General features: G+C 41.0%; 1 protein-coding gene across 1 annotated transcript in view; it reads right to left on the minus strand.

Annotated features, from left to right (window-relative positions):
- Nucleotides 1–1,563: 1,563 nt before the first annotated feature.
- Nucleotides 1,564–16,572, minus strand: part of LOC307157257 (tripartite motif-containing protein 16-like) — a 29,148-nt gene continuing 14,139 nt past the window's right edge. The window contains exon 6 of the mRNA XM_079869127.1: nt 1,564–3,238. Within this exon, the coding sequence (XP_079725253.1) occupies nt 2,700–3,238 (539 nt within the window). The 3' untranslated portion in view covers nt 1,564–2,699. The remainder of the gene's footprint in view (nt 3,239–16,572) is intronic.

The raw sequence follows: 16,572 nt of genomic DNA on the forward strand, positions 1-16,572 counted from the left end.
CTAGTTAAAGATATTAAAAATAAATACGATATATACAAAAATACACACAATAATGTAAACTTGATGTATTTATTCTTGATGTGAGTTTTAATGATTTATGGTTAGTTTAACATTTATGAACACCGGTTAACCATGGAAAACGTCTTGTCTGCTTTGAAAGACGACACTTTGGGGAACGTCTTCAGCAGAATTGCATCTGAAGCATGTACGTGTCATTTTGTCACGTGACGGTGTAGCGGAAGCTATAATGTAGATAAACAAATCTTGTGCGCTCTCCGGGGCGTGGTCACATTACTTTTGAATGAGTTCTAATGAGCTCGAATGGAATCGTTCTCTTTTAATACAGATTTCACAAGCTGAGAATATTTGTTTTTTATATAAATGACTTCATTTAAAAGATGCGATCTCAAGCTTTATGCCCGTGGGTTTGTTTGCCTGTTTGACTGAATTTTCGCGGAGTTATAGATCATTTTCGAACGCGTTTCAAATGGGAGTTTACTGACAGAGAGAGTGCAGAAATCGCATCATGTTAATTTTTCTTTATTTGGCAAAAAGCAAAACACTTTATTTTTATTGTGAGTATACAGAAAAAAATTTGAAACTGAACAGGATCGATTGATGTATTACACGAAAATGAAAGATCAAAATTAACAGCGCATTTAGTGTTTATTTTACATTGCTAAAAAAAGAAACGAGCAAAACACGCGGGGTCCCCAGAAATGTTCTGTGTAACTTTTACACACAGATAACGGACATACTACAACCTTCAGCTGTGTGTACCATTGACTGTAAAGGTGTGCTTCATCACACCTTTTATTATAGTAAGATGCTAATCGCGATTAGCGTATCAGCACGTATTTAACGCTGTAGCCTCTGAGCATCAAACACATGAAAACCCTATTGAAAAAAAATACTAAAATGTATTTGAAACATTTATTTTATGCTAAGTTTACTACACATACATTTACATAGTTAGGATTCTGAATTAAGTGTAATGTTTCTCTACATATCAGAAATACAGAGCCACATATATTATCAGAAATTAGAGCTGCAATTGTTGAAAGATTTTGATCTCGATTCAAATACCCACGCAATATTTTCCTAAATGACAACGATTTGTCTTAAACCTTTGTCAAGTGAGATCACAGTGAACATTTATATCTGCGTTGGCGCTGTCACTAGTCACATTTACATGGACATTTTTTGTTTCGATCATAATGAAATCATTCTGATTGATGAATCTGAACATAGTTTTTACATGAATGCTAAGTCATTGGGTTGATGTGCATTTATAAGTCACAAGCTTCAAATCTGATTTAATCTTTTGATGTGCACAAATATGCAGTTTCCTGCTGTTGTCACAAACTAACCATCCTCCATTGTTTTAAAAAGCAGACTTATATTTCAGGTCCTTATTAGGAGACGAGGAGCACACAAAGCTTTGCCGTGCTGCTTATATTAATCAAGCAGTAAAACAACGATGCCCAGATGCCCAAAACAAGGCATCTGCAGATGAGAGTCGAAACAAACACTTCACAGAATGATGAGTGGGAAGATCATTTTAGATTGACACAACAGTCATTTATTATATTCTTAAATAATATTACAACAACATCAGCTCATAATTCAAATGATCACAGAAGTATTGAGATAAAAGTTTATAGTTCAGATATAAACGCTGTCTACATTAGCAATCAAAATAGAGTAAATCAAAAGAAACTTGACACTTGAAACTTTAATCATTCAATCTAGAGATTCGTTCTAAAATGCTGATTCATCCAGTAATGAAACGCGTATTTTAGTCATTAAATCATTCATTCAATTTTTTTTTTTCATTCAGATTAAACATTTTAAATCGACTGCAGAAATGAACATTTGTCAGAACCTCTAGTAAATTACGTTATGTTGTTAATTTATCTGTTCAGAAACGTGATCTCTGTCTGAAACACTAAAAGAATCAGGATTCTCATTTTAACTTGTTTCTAACTTATTAAAACTGCGACTCTTAAGTCGAGCCATCCTGGAAATTTAAGAATTATCCACACCTGTGATCACCTCAATTATTTTCCAAAGACACAAAGAATTTATATTTTTACTTTAAAAGCAATCACCCCCCCCCCTCCACCCTCCCCCTCCAAAAAAAGCAATCATAAATCATTAGCAATAAAAAAATAATTAAAATACTTTAATTATGCATCATTTTGTCGCCCATTCTATCATTGACTGAGAATCTGATTGTGAGAAACTACCTAATATTAAAATGACAAAATAGTCTGAATAAGAATAGTGGGACAAGAGATGGAGGACAGTGTCTAGAATTCACACATGACTGTCTGCAGGGTAAGCTGTACTGATACATGTGTAGTTGCTGATTCTTCTAACTGTCACCAATTTATTTCCTGTTCAAGTGTTCAAAGCTTTCAGTAAAGACTGGGTCAAATACAGGTTAAAAGTATGTATTTTAACAATTAGGTATATAACTGTAAAGAGATACTATTTAATCTGACATAAATCTGCTTCTTTAAATATTGTCTCTGGAATTTCAGAATATAGCATAATATGATGGGGAATTTCAATAAACATTTTCAGCCCATTTCAAACCCACATTGGCCCCACATACAAATGTTGGCTGGGCAGCATGTGACAGTCACTGATTTAACATGCAGCTCAAAGGATTATGGGTAGAATCTCTTTACAGTCTATTCTGATTCATCAATAAGTTTCAATGAAGATCTAGAATTAAGCCTAAACCCAGGATAGAGCGGCTGAGTGAATGTGGTCTGGACTGTGTGGATGAGCCTCAGTGTGTCAAAGACGCTGTAGAAGGACAGAGTTCCTGCACTGTGATCCACATAAACTCCTATTCTACTGTTGATGTACTTTCCAGGGAGATCAGTCCATATGCTATTGTGTCTGAATGAGTAATTGGAGTAAGAGCAGAATAAACTCCAGGACTGATCATTATATCCAAACCGACACTTATTATGCCGTCCCTTCCTGCTGATGCTCTTATATGACACTGATATACACACACTTCTCCCACTCCACTCAATCTCCCAGTAACAGCGTCCACACACACTCTCTCTACACAACACCTGAGGACATGCATCAAATCTGTCTGGATGATCAGGATACGGCTGGACTGTGAGAGTGTCAGTGAATTTAATCACTTTGTTATTCTCAGACAGATGGAGGAGTTTATGTGCTGTGTTCAGATCCAGATTGAGCTGATGGGAATCTGATGGAGATAAAACATATCAGAATAAGAAATTATGAATCTGATCTTTTAATATACACTGTAAAAAATGTTTGGTGCTTGTTAAACAATTAAAATGAGTTAAAAACATACAATTACTGAACATTTTGTTTTTACATAATTTTATTGTGTAAAATCCACTTGAATATGTAAAACTGAAGTTTACTTAATCCATTTGAACTTTCTGAATAACAAGTGTTGAATTAACTTAAACTGGACAGTGGATTTTTAGTTCCCAGCATGCTTTGCATAGGTCTTGATCAGGAGAGTAAATGTTGATATTAAGTGCTATTTTATGTGTTATGCCTGTTAGTGTTTAATGTTCAGTTCTGTTCTGTTTGACATGTAAAAGAGTTTCAGTTATGTCAGTGTTTGTGTTCAGGCTGTGGGAGGCCGACATCACAAACATCACGTGTGTCGCTTCACTCAATGAGCAAAAACTGCACTCATGCCAGCACTGAGACGAGTCTCTTCTTACTTCCTCATCCTGTATGTTACACACAATTACAATAAACATAAGTGTCTTTAGCATTTGCTAGTTATTATCTACAGCAGGAACTTAAATCTATTAGGTTGGTTCAATAAAACATTATTTGTTTAAATTAACTTGTTTTAGTCTTGTTGTACAGACCTAAACTAATTGTGTGGAAAAGTTGTTCTTAATTTAAATAAGTTCATTGAACAAACCATTTTTGAGTGTACAGAATAATTTCAAATGATGAGATTCCTTTCGAGGGAACTCTCGCTGCGTTGAAAGACAACACTTTGGGGAACGCCTCCAGCGTGACAGCGCCTGAAGCCCGTACGGAACTAGTCCAGTCTCGATTGGTGTAGTGTCATGACGTCACATGTGATGGCGTAGTGGAACTATAAAGGGACGCCGGTTCATAACAGCGTCAGCCTCTGTTCTTCAGCAAGCGTTCTGTGTTGCCTTGTATGTCTTATTTGGTGTTGTCTGTCCCATTATATCTTATCAAAGAGAAAAAGTATGGCCAGTCAAAAGAAAGTATTCAGGTGAAAGTGACACACACTTGCTCTGTGTTGTTTAAAACTAGATTAAAGACGCATCTCTTCAGCCAGGCATTCGTATAATATTTTTAATCTTACAGTTAATTCCGGTCTCTAGTTCATAAACGCCAGAGGAGAACTGGTCCCCGACTGAGCCTGGGTTCTCCCAAGGTTTTTTTTTTCTCCATTAGGTCACCTGATGGAGTTTTTTCGGTTCCTTGCCACTGTTGCCTTTGGCTTGCTCAGTTGGGGATATTTTGGGGATATTTAATTTAATTTATCAATCAATAAATTCCACTAGAAACAAACCTTGTTGTATTATTGTTGTATTATACTGTGAAGCTGCTTTGATACAATCTGTATTGTGAAAAGCGCTATACAAATATACTTGACTTGACTTGACTTATGTGCCTGGGAGTGGAGCATGCACAGCTGTACTTGAGGGTGCTGTCTGTGCAAACTGATTTGCTGCCCATCAGAACGCTGCGCTCCCGCCTGGCTTTGTTTCATGAAGCAGGCCAGGCTCGTGCTCCCCGTGGTCGTGACCAGCAGCGCAGTGTTTACAATCATAGGGATCACACATGGAGCTGGCTGAGGATGTTGAGACAGCTTTGGCCCTTTCTCAGCATTTAGCGGCCAGCTCCCCGCGGCTTCTTCCGCCCGAAATGAGGACCCGATGCTCGAATTATCTGGCTCTGAGGAGTTAGATGTGTTGGGCATCGAGGCAGGGGAATCTGAGGATTCGCCACTTCAGTCCCCTTTGAAGAGCTGCTGGAGGTTGTGACCAGAGTGGTGGCCAATTAAATATTCAGTTTGAGAGAGGAGTAAATCTCTCACGTGCTTCTCCTGCCGACAAGAGCGCTCTGCTGGGTGAGGATGCAGCATCCAATGCATCCTCTGGCTCAGCGGACAGTGATCTACTGTCACCATGCCAGGAAGAGCAGGAGATGTTGGTCGAGGGCGAGGAAGACGAGTCACCTGAGCTCTCACGACCTTCCTGCCCCGAGTATGACGAGCTGTTGCATTTAGATTATATATACCTCGCTGATCAGAGTCTGCGCCCAGGCAGCCAGGGGGTCCTTGCCCAGCCCGGTTTTGTCGCCTCCCGGGCCCCTCCTCCTCCTTCTCAGAGGCACAGGCGCTTCTAGCACCAGTGAAAGATCCTTCCCTCTGAGGGTCTGTACATCGGCCCTCTCCTCTTCCTTTTCTCTCCCCCCTGTGATCTTCTTCCTCCACAGACACCCAGAACATCAGGCCTGAGGCTGGGCCAATGATGACTGTGTTAAATCATTTCGAACTGGTCTGAAGGCCCGGCGCCGGGCTTGGTAGTGAGTGTACCCTTTCAGGCTGTAAGAGTATGGCAGGCCTCTTTTATATTAAGGCCTCTGCTTCTCAAGTCACAGTTGAGCTTTGCAGGTCACTTCACCACTGTGAAAGATTATAGCAACCTCAGCTCCCTATAGAAGGGGAATAGGGGGATGTTTATAAAAAAAAAAAAAACTTTTCTTAAAAAGCGCCAATTTGACTTTGGCCCTGGAGCTCTCACTTTTTAGGGAAGGTTATCGTGACACCCTTACTATATGTCTCCTCTATAACTAAGAGTAGTTTATGAGGTTCTTATATGGTGGGTAGCATTAGAACGGAACACATCACCTGTAGTGAGTAACTCGGCTTCCTCTCAATTAGAGAGTTAGTTTACTAAAGCCGTCGCTTTTCTGAGCTCTAGATAATTGATATGGCAAGTGTCCGGCCCTCTTAGGAGAGGAATGCCTTGATTCCATTCTGTTTGAGTGAGTGGGCTTCCTCTTGTTAGAGAGTTATTCTGGAAAATAAGCCACCGCTCTACTGAGCTCCAGGCAAGATCACTATTTCTAGCGTATGGTGCTCAGAGAGGCCTCCTTGGTAAACCAGGTTGAGTGAAGGGATTTCCTCTCGCTAAGAGAGTAAAGCGCACTATGCTGAAGCCTCTGCTCCCCCGAGCTCCAGATAGATCATGACGTCAAGCGCAGTCCTCCATGGGCCGCCTTGATAATCACCCTGTTGTTAGTGTGTTGGCATCCTCTCATATAGAGAATGATTATGTTGAAGCCACTGCTTCACTGAGCTCCAGGCGTATGCTGCCTTAAGTGTAGGCCTATCGTAGGGCCACCCTGACTATCACCTTGTGGTGAGTGTGTTGGCTTCCTCTCATTTAGAGAGTCAGTATGTTGAAGCCACCACTCCACTAAGTTCCAGGTAGATGATGTTTTCAAGTAGAGGCCTGTGGTAAGGCCACCTTGATAATTTCCCTGTGGTGAGTGAAGCTGGCTTCCTCTTACTTAAAGGAACACGCTGACTTTTTGGGACTTTAGCTTGTTCACCGTATCCCCCAGAGTTATATAAGTCCATACATACCTTTTTCATCTCTGTGCGTGCTGTAACTCTGTATGACTCACCCACCGCTAGCCTAGCTTAGCACAAAGACTGGAGGTAAACGGCTCCAGCTAGCATACTGCTCCCAATAAGTGACAAAATAACGCCAACATTTTCCTATTTACATGTTGTGATTTGCATAGTCACAGCGTGTACGAATAACAAGGTTACATGAGACACAACCATCTTCTAACCGTATACATACTGGGAGCTTTATTCTCAGAAGGCGAAGCACTGCTACTACTGCGGAGTGATTTACTCCAACTCTGAGCAAACTCTCTGCTCCTCACCACGGGGCTTCTCAGGTGCTGCGAGCAAATCACTCCGCCCAAGTAGCAGTGCTTCGCCCCCAGAGAATATAGCTCCCAGTATGTGTACGGTTAGACGATGGCTGTGTCTCATGTGTCCTTGTTATTTGTACACGCTGTGACTATACAAAGCACAACATGTAAATAGGAAAATGTTGGCGTTATTTTGTCACTTATTGGGAGCAGTCGGGCCATTTTTTGTTTTTTTTTACAGATCAGCTTTGGTCGGACTCGGGCTCATTTAGCTTCTCTCCTTTCATCGTGCCCATAATATACATGCAGAACGCAGGCTACTGTATGAATTAAAGCTGCAAGCAGCGATGAAAGGGCCCTCGCACCCGTGCCATCAACACTCGGTGGCTTTAGGAAGGCAGAGCATGGTTGGGAAATGTACATTTAAGGAGGTATATATAGTAAGAGTATGTCAAAGTCAGTTACAAAATGTTTTGTATAATGGTGATAATAGCATGCTTCATGACTCAGCTAAGTGTTGCTAGCATGTTCAGTCTGTTTCTAGCATGCTTAGTACACAATAATTATGTGGTTAGTACTGCATTACTGTGTTAACCATGTCAGTTTCTGTTGCCAGTAGGTGGCGTTATGACTATAACTGAATATGAGCATGGATGTGTGTTCAGGACAGAACTCTTATCAAACATGTGAAGTTTGGTGCAAATTGGACATTGCCTTCTTGAGTAACAACAAAGTCATGTTTCATTGAATTAGCATTCTTTAGAACTTAGCTAAGCATTGTTAGCATGTTTTAACATGTTGCTAGAACGGCATCAACGTGTTAAACATGTCACTTCCTGTTGCCAGTTGGTGGCGCTATTACTATAACTGAACATTCTCATGTAGATGTGTTCAGGCCATGACTCTTATCAAAAGTGTGAAGTTTGGGGCAGATTGGACATTCCATGCCTGAGTTACAGCAAATTCCTATTTAATTGCAATAATAGCATGCTTTAGCACTTGGCTAAGAGTTTGCTAGCATGTTTTAGCATGTTTCTAGTATGTTGTTAGCATGTTTAACACTTGCTGGCACTTTTTTATATGTTATTAGGAGTCCACAACAGTGTTAAACATGTCACTTCCTGTTGCCAGCAGGTGGCGCTATGACTGTAACTGAATATAAGCATGGTCATGTGTTCAGGACAGAACGCTTATCAAAAGTGTGAAGTTTGGGGCAGATTGGACATTCCATGCCTGAGTTACAGCAAATTCATATTTAATTGCAGTAATATCATTCTTTAGCACTTAGCTAAGTGTTTGCTATTATGTTTTAGCATGTCTCTAGTATGTTGGTAGGATGTTTAGCACCTACTGGCATTTTTTTATATGTTATTAGGAGTCAAGAACAGTGTTAAACGTCACTTCCTGTTGCCAGCAGGTGGCGCTATGACTATAACTAAATATGAGCATGGACATGTGTTCAAGAGATAACTCTTATCAAACGTGTGACGTTTGGGGTAGATTGTACATTGCCTTCTTGAGTAACAACAAAGTCCTGTTTCATTGAATTAGCATGCTTTAGCACTTAGCTAAGTATTGCTAGCATGTTTTAATATGTTTCTAGCATGTTTAGAACTCAATGGCATTTTTAACATGTTGCTAGAACGGCATCAACGTGTTAAACATGTCACTTCCTGTTGCCAGTAGGTGGCGCTATTACTATAACTGAATTTGAGCATAGGCATGCGTTCAGGCCATGATTCTTATCAAACATGTGAAGTTTGGGGCAGATTGGACGTTCCATGCCTGAGTTACAGCAAATTCCTATTTAATTGCAGTAATAGCATGCTTTATCACTTAGCTAAGTGTTTGCTAGCATGTTTCTAGTATGTTGCTAACCTGTTTAGCACTTGCTGGCTCTTTTATATATGTTATTAGGAGACCACAACAGTGTTAAACATGTCACTTCCTGTTGACAGCAGGTGGCGCTATTACTATAACTGAATATTCTCATGTAGATGTGTTCAGGCCATGACTCTTATCAAACGTGTGAAGTTTGGGGCAGATTGGACATTCCATGCCTGTGTTACAGCAAATTCCTATTTAATTGCAGCAATAGCATGCTTTAGCACTTAGCTAAGTGTTTGCTAGCATGTTTTAGCATGTTTCTAGTATGTTGTTAGCATGTTTAGCACTTGCTGGCACTTTTTTTATATGTTTTTATATGTCCACAACAGTGTTTAACATGTCACTTCCTGTTGCCAGCAGGTGGCACTATGACTGTAACTGAATATGAGCATGGTCATGTGTTCAGGACAGAACGTTTATTAAAAGTGTGAAGTTTGGCGCATATTGGACATTGCCTTCTTGAGTAACAACAACATCCTGTTTCATTGAATTAGCATGCTTTAGCACTTAGCTAAGTATTGCTAGCATGTTTTAACATGTTTCTAGCATGTTTAGACCTCAATGGCATTTTTAACATGTTGCTAGAATGGCATCAACGTGTTAAACATGACACTTCCTGTTGCCAGTAGGTGGCGCTATTACTATAACTGAATATTATCATGTAGATGTGTTCAGGACAGAACGCTTATCAAAAGTGTGAAGTTTGGGGCAGATTGGACATTCCATGCCTGAGTTACAGCAAATTCCTATTTAATTGCAATAATAGCATGCTTTAGCACTTAGCTAAGAGTTTGCTAGCATGTTTTAGCATGCTTCTAGTATGTTGTTAGCATGTTTCGCACTTGCTGGCACTTTTTTATATGTTATTAGGAGTCCATAACAGTGTTAAACATGTCACTTCCTGTTGCCAGCAGGTGGCGCTATGACTATAACTGAATATGAGCATGGCCATGTGTTCAGGACAGAACTCTTATCAAACGTGTGAAGTTTGGGGGAGATTGGACATTCCATGCCTGAGTTACAGCAACTTCCTGTTTCATGGCGAAACATCGAAATTTGTAAGGCCGCCGAGGACCCGCCCTTCGACGAAAACTCAAGATCTTCGCAATTTAACGTCGCAAAGGCCTTAAGATTACACTCACCAAATTTGAAGATGATCAGATTAAAACTGTAGGAGGAGTTCGTTAAAGTACGAGGCCTGAAAATGGCAAAAACTGCACAAAAATCTGAGAGGAAGTTCAAAATGGCTGACTTCCTGTTGTGTTTAGGGCTATGCTCCAAGAGACTTTTTTGTAGGTATTAGGTCATTACACGTATGTACCGAATTTCGTGCACGTACGTGGAACGTTGCAGGAGGCGCACTCCGTTGAACTTTTATAGGTGGCGCTATCGAGCCATTTTGCCCCGTCCAATTCTGAAACCTATATCAGATGTAAATTTTCGCCAGTTCTGACGCGTGTGCAAAGTTTCGTGAGTTTTCGCGCATGTTTAGGCCCTCAAAAATGCAATTCAATGCGGAGAAGAATAATAATAATAATAATAATAAACAGAGCAATTCCAAGAGGGTCCTCACACCATCGGTGCTCGGGCCCTAAATATTGTTATATTGATATTATATGCAATGCAATATGCGATTATGCGAGTAACGCATTAGGTGACAGTTGACCATGCAGAGCATCAGGGAGAAGTTGGAGCGTGGGGAGTTACTAAAAGTTCCCAATACTTCAGGAAAAGCTGCATTTTGAAAGAGTTTTGATTTGATTACCACAACAAACAATGAGCCTGAAGCCTTCAAAAGTGGATGCTATTCTTTTTCTTTACAACACTCGTGAATAAACAGTGAATGAGCCTACTCAGTTCAACGGATTTTTAAAAATGTATTATATTTTTATTATTCTTTAACGTTAGCCAGTTGGCGAAGAGTTCTTTGAAAAGTTGTTCTTCAGTAAAATTACTTAACATCAAAAAAGGTAGGCCGTAAATTTACTGCTGGATCACATTTGGCTATATAATATTCTCTACTGCATGCTTATGCTTCTCTGTAATGGACAGTCTGTATTAATATTTGTGGGCATAATTGTCGGTGGTGGTAGTTATGTTTGAGGCTTATAATAAAACTTTACCTAGTAGCGTGTGTGTATGTGTGTGCGTCTAGCAGAGACAGCGCGCATCAGAGAGCGTGCGTCAGAGAGGGCTTTAAGTGATATTGATGTTGGTCTCGGGTCGGGTTCGGGCTGAAAAATTTATTAGGGCTTGAACACCACAGGCCAGGTCTTGGTTAGGGCTGGATTTTTTGCCCCGTGCAGGGCTCTAAGCAGTATGCTAGCTGGAGCCGTTTATCTCCAGTCTTTGTGCTAAGCTAGGCTAGCGGTGGGTGCGTTAGACAGAGTTACAGCACGCACGGAGATGAAAAGGGTATGTATGGACTTACCTAACTCTGGGGGATACGGTGAATAAGCTAAAGTCCCAAAAAGTCGGTGTGTTCCTTTAAGAGAGTCATTATGCTGAAGCCACCACTCCAATGAGCTCCAGGTGGTCAGTTCCCCTGTATTGAGTGAGTTGGCCTCCTCTTGCTTAGAGAGTCGCTATATTGAAGCCATCGCTCCACTGAGCTCCGGAGGTCATGAATGCGTGTGTGATCGGCACTCTAATTGCGTCTCTTAGACAGAGGCGTTTTTTCCTGTAGCATCTCCACCTACTAGCCTGCAGTAGCTCAGAGTAGGCCTCTCCAGCCCAAGAGAGGCAGCTAATGATCCTGGTACGCCTCCTCTCACTGTGGGAGTCACCCAGCCAGGGCCCGCCTTCTGCATTAGGCTAATAATGCGAGTTGCAGACCCTGTGGCCTCCTCTAACTGCCTAGGTTGAGCTGACTCCTCCTGATACTAGCCCTTGTGCATCCTTATGGACATTTTTTACTTTTTCAGTTTTGTTTTTTGATAACTATGCCTGTTTTTATTAGCCTAGAAATCTAGACGCACGCTAGCGGCAGCAACATTTATTTTGCAGCCAGAGTAGTCTAGCAACTCTCCATTGACTTTTGAGCTGCAAAAACCTAAATTGGGTCAGGCCAATCAGATCGTGTATAGAGTTGGCAGGTCTTAACATAATGACGACAGAGTTGTGACGGTTCCCTGCTACTTAAAAACAAAGAATGGCGGCTTCTGCTGGAGAACAGTCTTTCGAATCGGCTTTGGCCGCGACTCTGGAGGACTTGGAGTTAAGTTTTTCTTTGAGAAAAGAGCAAAGAGCAACACTTAAGTCATTCTTAAAAAAAGGTAGATGTGTTCGTAGTTTTGCCGGCCAGATTCAAAAGTTGAATCTATCAACTAACGTTAGCTCCGCTGTTGGGAAAACGCTCTGGTTGGTTGAAGCGCTGTCCAATTGCGTGCCGAGGGAATTTGAAAGACCACCGTTTATCCCGCCCCTCGGATTGAGCCGTGTCTATGGTGAGTTGCCAGACCTAACATCTTGATGTAGGTCTGGCTTGCCAGGCTATGTTTTTATGCTAACTGCATAAAATTGCTCAGGTGTGTATTTCAATTGGAATTTGACTATTTCAACCCCATTTCCTTTAACAAATTGTTTTTTGCACTAGGTGCACAAAACAGTTCCTCTCAGCACCTTTTGGACAAAAATGTCTGCATTGAAACCCATTAAAACTGAAATGTTTAATCCCAGGGCCATTTAACAATAAAATGATGCAATCTTTGTTAAGAGACTTTCATTCTGTTGGGCTTCAAAATGTAAATTTTTACTATTTTTTACCAGATGGTGCCATTTACTCAGGTTTGTCATATAAAGCAAATACTTGCTTTATTCCTGGTTTCTGCTTCGTCATATTATAGAGCCAATTGGATAAATTATGCAGCGATAATTGTGTGGGTGTGGGTGGATGTCTGAGTGTGTAATATTTGAGAGTGAAAAACTCGAGTGCAAATCTAAAAACCAACCACTGTGTGCACCAGTGGAGTTATGCTGGCATCTAATGGGGAAAATCTGTTACTGCGCCCAAACAAAATTTTACCGAAAGCAATTTTTTTGAGATATCATCCTAGCCTACATCAAGATGTTAGGTCTGGCAACTCACCATTTGCACGGCTCAATCCGAGGGGCGGGATAAACCGTTGTCTCTCAAAATCCCTCTGCACGCAATAGGATAGCGCTACAACCAATCAGAGCAACAAAGAAGGCTTGTTGGTATATTAACACTTGAGAAAAGATAACAGCCTACCTCACTCCTCAGCGGGATCTATTGCTCCTCATATCAGCACTGTTCTGAGGAAACTTTTCTCCATAAGGTAGGCTATATTATGCCTCACTCGCAGCGCTTTGTTTACAGCTGATGTGGGCGTTTCACAGGTCTGAAATGGTTCTCAGAATTTGCGTTTGAATAGCACGTGCTCTCCGGGGCGTGGTCACATTACTTTTGAATGAGCTCGACTGGAATCGTTCTCTTTTAATACAGATTACAGAAGCTGAGAATATTTGTTTTTTATATAAATTACTTCATTTAAAAGATGCGATCTCAAGCTTTATGCCCGTGGGTTTGTTTGTCTGTTTGACTGAATTTTCGCGGAGTTATAGATCATTTTCGAATGCGTTTTAAATGGGAGTTTACTGACAGAGAGAGTGCAGAAATTGCATCATGTTAATTTTTCTTTATTTGTCAAAAAGCAAAACACTTTATTTTTATTGTGAGTATACAGAAAAAAATAGAAACTGAACAGGATTGATTGATGTATTACACGAAAATGAAAGATCAAAATTAACAGAGCATTAGTGTTTATTTTACATTGTTAAAAAAAAAAACGAGCAAAACGCGCTGGCGCGTTTTTGGTCCCCAGAGGGTTAAACTTTTGCCGTATCCAGACGGCAAAACTCCGAACACATCGTCCTTTTTTAAAAATCACTTAAGTGCCGTTCTTTGCTAGCCTGGCTAACGTCAGACCACTTTCTCTTTGAGACGTGGTCTGGAAACTACATGTTCATTTTCTCGTATTTGAGGCGTGGTTTACGAATGCCCAGAGCCGTTTATTGGGCGCTACGAATGTCTATCAAATGCGCCTGTACATAGCTCATAGCCAATCATTTCAAATTATACCAGATGACGTATGTAGAGCGACAGATATTCAACGAAGAAGACGATGGGTCAGATTTATGTGTACACCAGAGAGTCCTGCACGGGTCCGATTTTGTAAATCCGCACCCGACCCGTTTTCCAACAGCAGCACTAATAAAAATCTGCACCGACCCGCTTAAAATAGAACCGACACCCGACTCGCACCCGAAATAAAATCAGTTTAGACTATCACATTATAGACACACTTACAAACATTTTTATTGCCAGGTCATACAGAAGTTATTACACGACAATTAACACAAGGACAACTTCAGCCGAAGCTGTCAAAAGGCCGATACATGAAGAACATGGCTAACGTTACCACAAAAATCGAACAGACGCGGCTACACCACTAACGTTAACTGTTATGCCACGCAATTTCGTCTAGCCTACATCTGACAATTTTGGGTTCAAACACACCCTGCACACCACACATACTTAACAGTGTTAAATATGAAAAATACCGTTCGATATAGCTGCTTTGTTACCAGTTATCTGCGTGCTTCCTCAGGGACGAAGTTCCACATTTGCGGCTATCCAACACGAAAATGTTTGCAGCAAAGCCTTTCACAATATTTTCTTCAGATAACTCCAAATTTCTCCCACACACTAGACTTGATTTTTGATGACGTATTGTCGACAACTTTACAATCTCCACTAGCTATTCTTTTCTTCAACTCCTCAGCATCCATATTGACGACTGCAAGCAGATCGCGCGCGCGCCGGTTGTGATGCATTTTTAAAAGTGGAAGTAGCCTAGGTAACGTTATAGATCCTGGGAGGGCGTGGCGCGTCGGCACAAATAAACTGATGTGGATTTTAAATTATTTTATCAACTTGAAATACAGGCGTATTTTTGTAGATGTGTTCCTAAAAATATGCATATATTTTTACGTCTGTCATGTTGGATCCATAGATAAACAAACTGCTTCGGTGTGTCGCATATACTTCGTCATCGTCTTCCTGCTCCCTCCCCGTTCTGTGATTGGTTCCCTATTTCAGGGGAAAAATTTGTCCATGGTATCCAGACTACCTTGCAGCGTGAATAAAATCGCGCTGCTCAAGGCAGTATGGGGAAACCCAGGCTAGTTCTTTGCTCTTTTCTCAAAGAAAAGCTTAACTCCAAGTCCTCCAGAGACGCGGCCAAAGCCGATTCGAAAGACCACTGTTTGCCAGCAGCAGCAGCCATTCTTTGTTTTCAAGTAGCAGGGAACCTTCGCAACTCTGTCGTCATAATGTTAAGCCCACCCCGCCTATTCCATACACAACGTGATTGGCCTGACCTGAGTTTGGTTTTTCCAGCTCGAAAGTCTACGGAGAGTTGCTAGACCACACTGGCTGCAAAATAAATGTTGCTGCCGCTAGGGTGCGTCTAGATTTCTAGGCTAATATCATTCACATTTGGAACACAACTTGTTTAGACTTATGGCTTTGAATTTCTATTAGTTTTAGAGTTTTCAGCATGTTTCATAAAATATATATTTTATATAAAATAATGTTCATAATGTTCATAAATCATTTTCATAAAACTTAAACCTCTATAACTTTATTTATTTATTTATTTTGTACTTTTTTTTCTCACTTTTTTCACTTCAACAATAATCTGCCAAGGGTCTTCTTTAAAGTAAGACCAAACTTAAGTCTTTGCTCCCAAGCTTAACATTTTTATGACTTTTTTTTTTTTTTGTCTACTATGGACCTATGTGTAACTTTTTTTTATTTTGAAAAAGGACAAGTTCGGTATTTTACACTTAAAGCCCTGTTTACAGATCGTTTCTGATGAAATAGAACGGTTAAGATTAAAATTTTGACACATGCTGCTGTCCCGAGAATTTTAGGTTTCTTTCGCTTCCCCCCCCTCCCCCTCCAGAATGGGTGTATAGGTGCACTGGAACAATCCTTCCTAAAACGCATTAAACTTTCGTTTACAAAGACGTGAAACTCACCGAGTGGTCAGGGGTGTTCACTGATATGCTCAAAAATCGCTGCAAAAGATGCTTTCCAACAGGTTTTATCGTAGTTTTTGTCCAACTCCATTGACTTGTATTGGATGTGCTGTGAGGTACGCTATTACTCTGCCGGAAGTGGGGTTGTTTGTATTCTTTCTGTAGGAGTGTCTATTATTCAAGCTCTCAACGGAAGAATGTACGGGTGTGAGGCGTTTGGAAAATAGGTCCACAGTTGTACAACGAATGGTAAAACACCTGTAGCCTGCAGCCTTAAGAGCAGACTCTCCTGTGAAAGCTCCTTGATTTTGACCATCGAGTCACAGGGTTGAGTGGTTAGGCCTCTTCCATGGAATCTCTTCTTGCTGATGCCTCTACTCCTCCAGAGCTTACCTCCTCCAGCAACCTGTCTTGGAACTGGAGTGGAGTAATTGTTCAGGTCTCCACCCTTGAGTTTTTTTCTCATGTCACCCCCAGACCCCCCCCCCCCCCCCCCCCGTCTCTCCCTCTCCCCCCGTCTCTCCCTCTCTCTCTCTCTCTCTCTCTCTCTCGCTCTCTCTCTCTCTCTCTCTCTCTAGAGAGTCTCTCTAAGCTGAAGACACCCTTTACTGAGCTCATTGTGGCATGATAGCTCGGGGCAGTGGCCATACGGAGTATTGTCAC

The sequence above is a fragment of the Squalius cephalus genome (assembly GCF_949319135.1).
Source record: "Squalius cephalus genome assembly, chromosome: 4".
NCBI lineage: Eukaryota > Metazoa > Chordata > Actinopteri > Cypriniformes > Leuciscidae > Squalius > Squalius cephalus.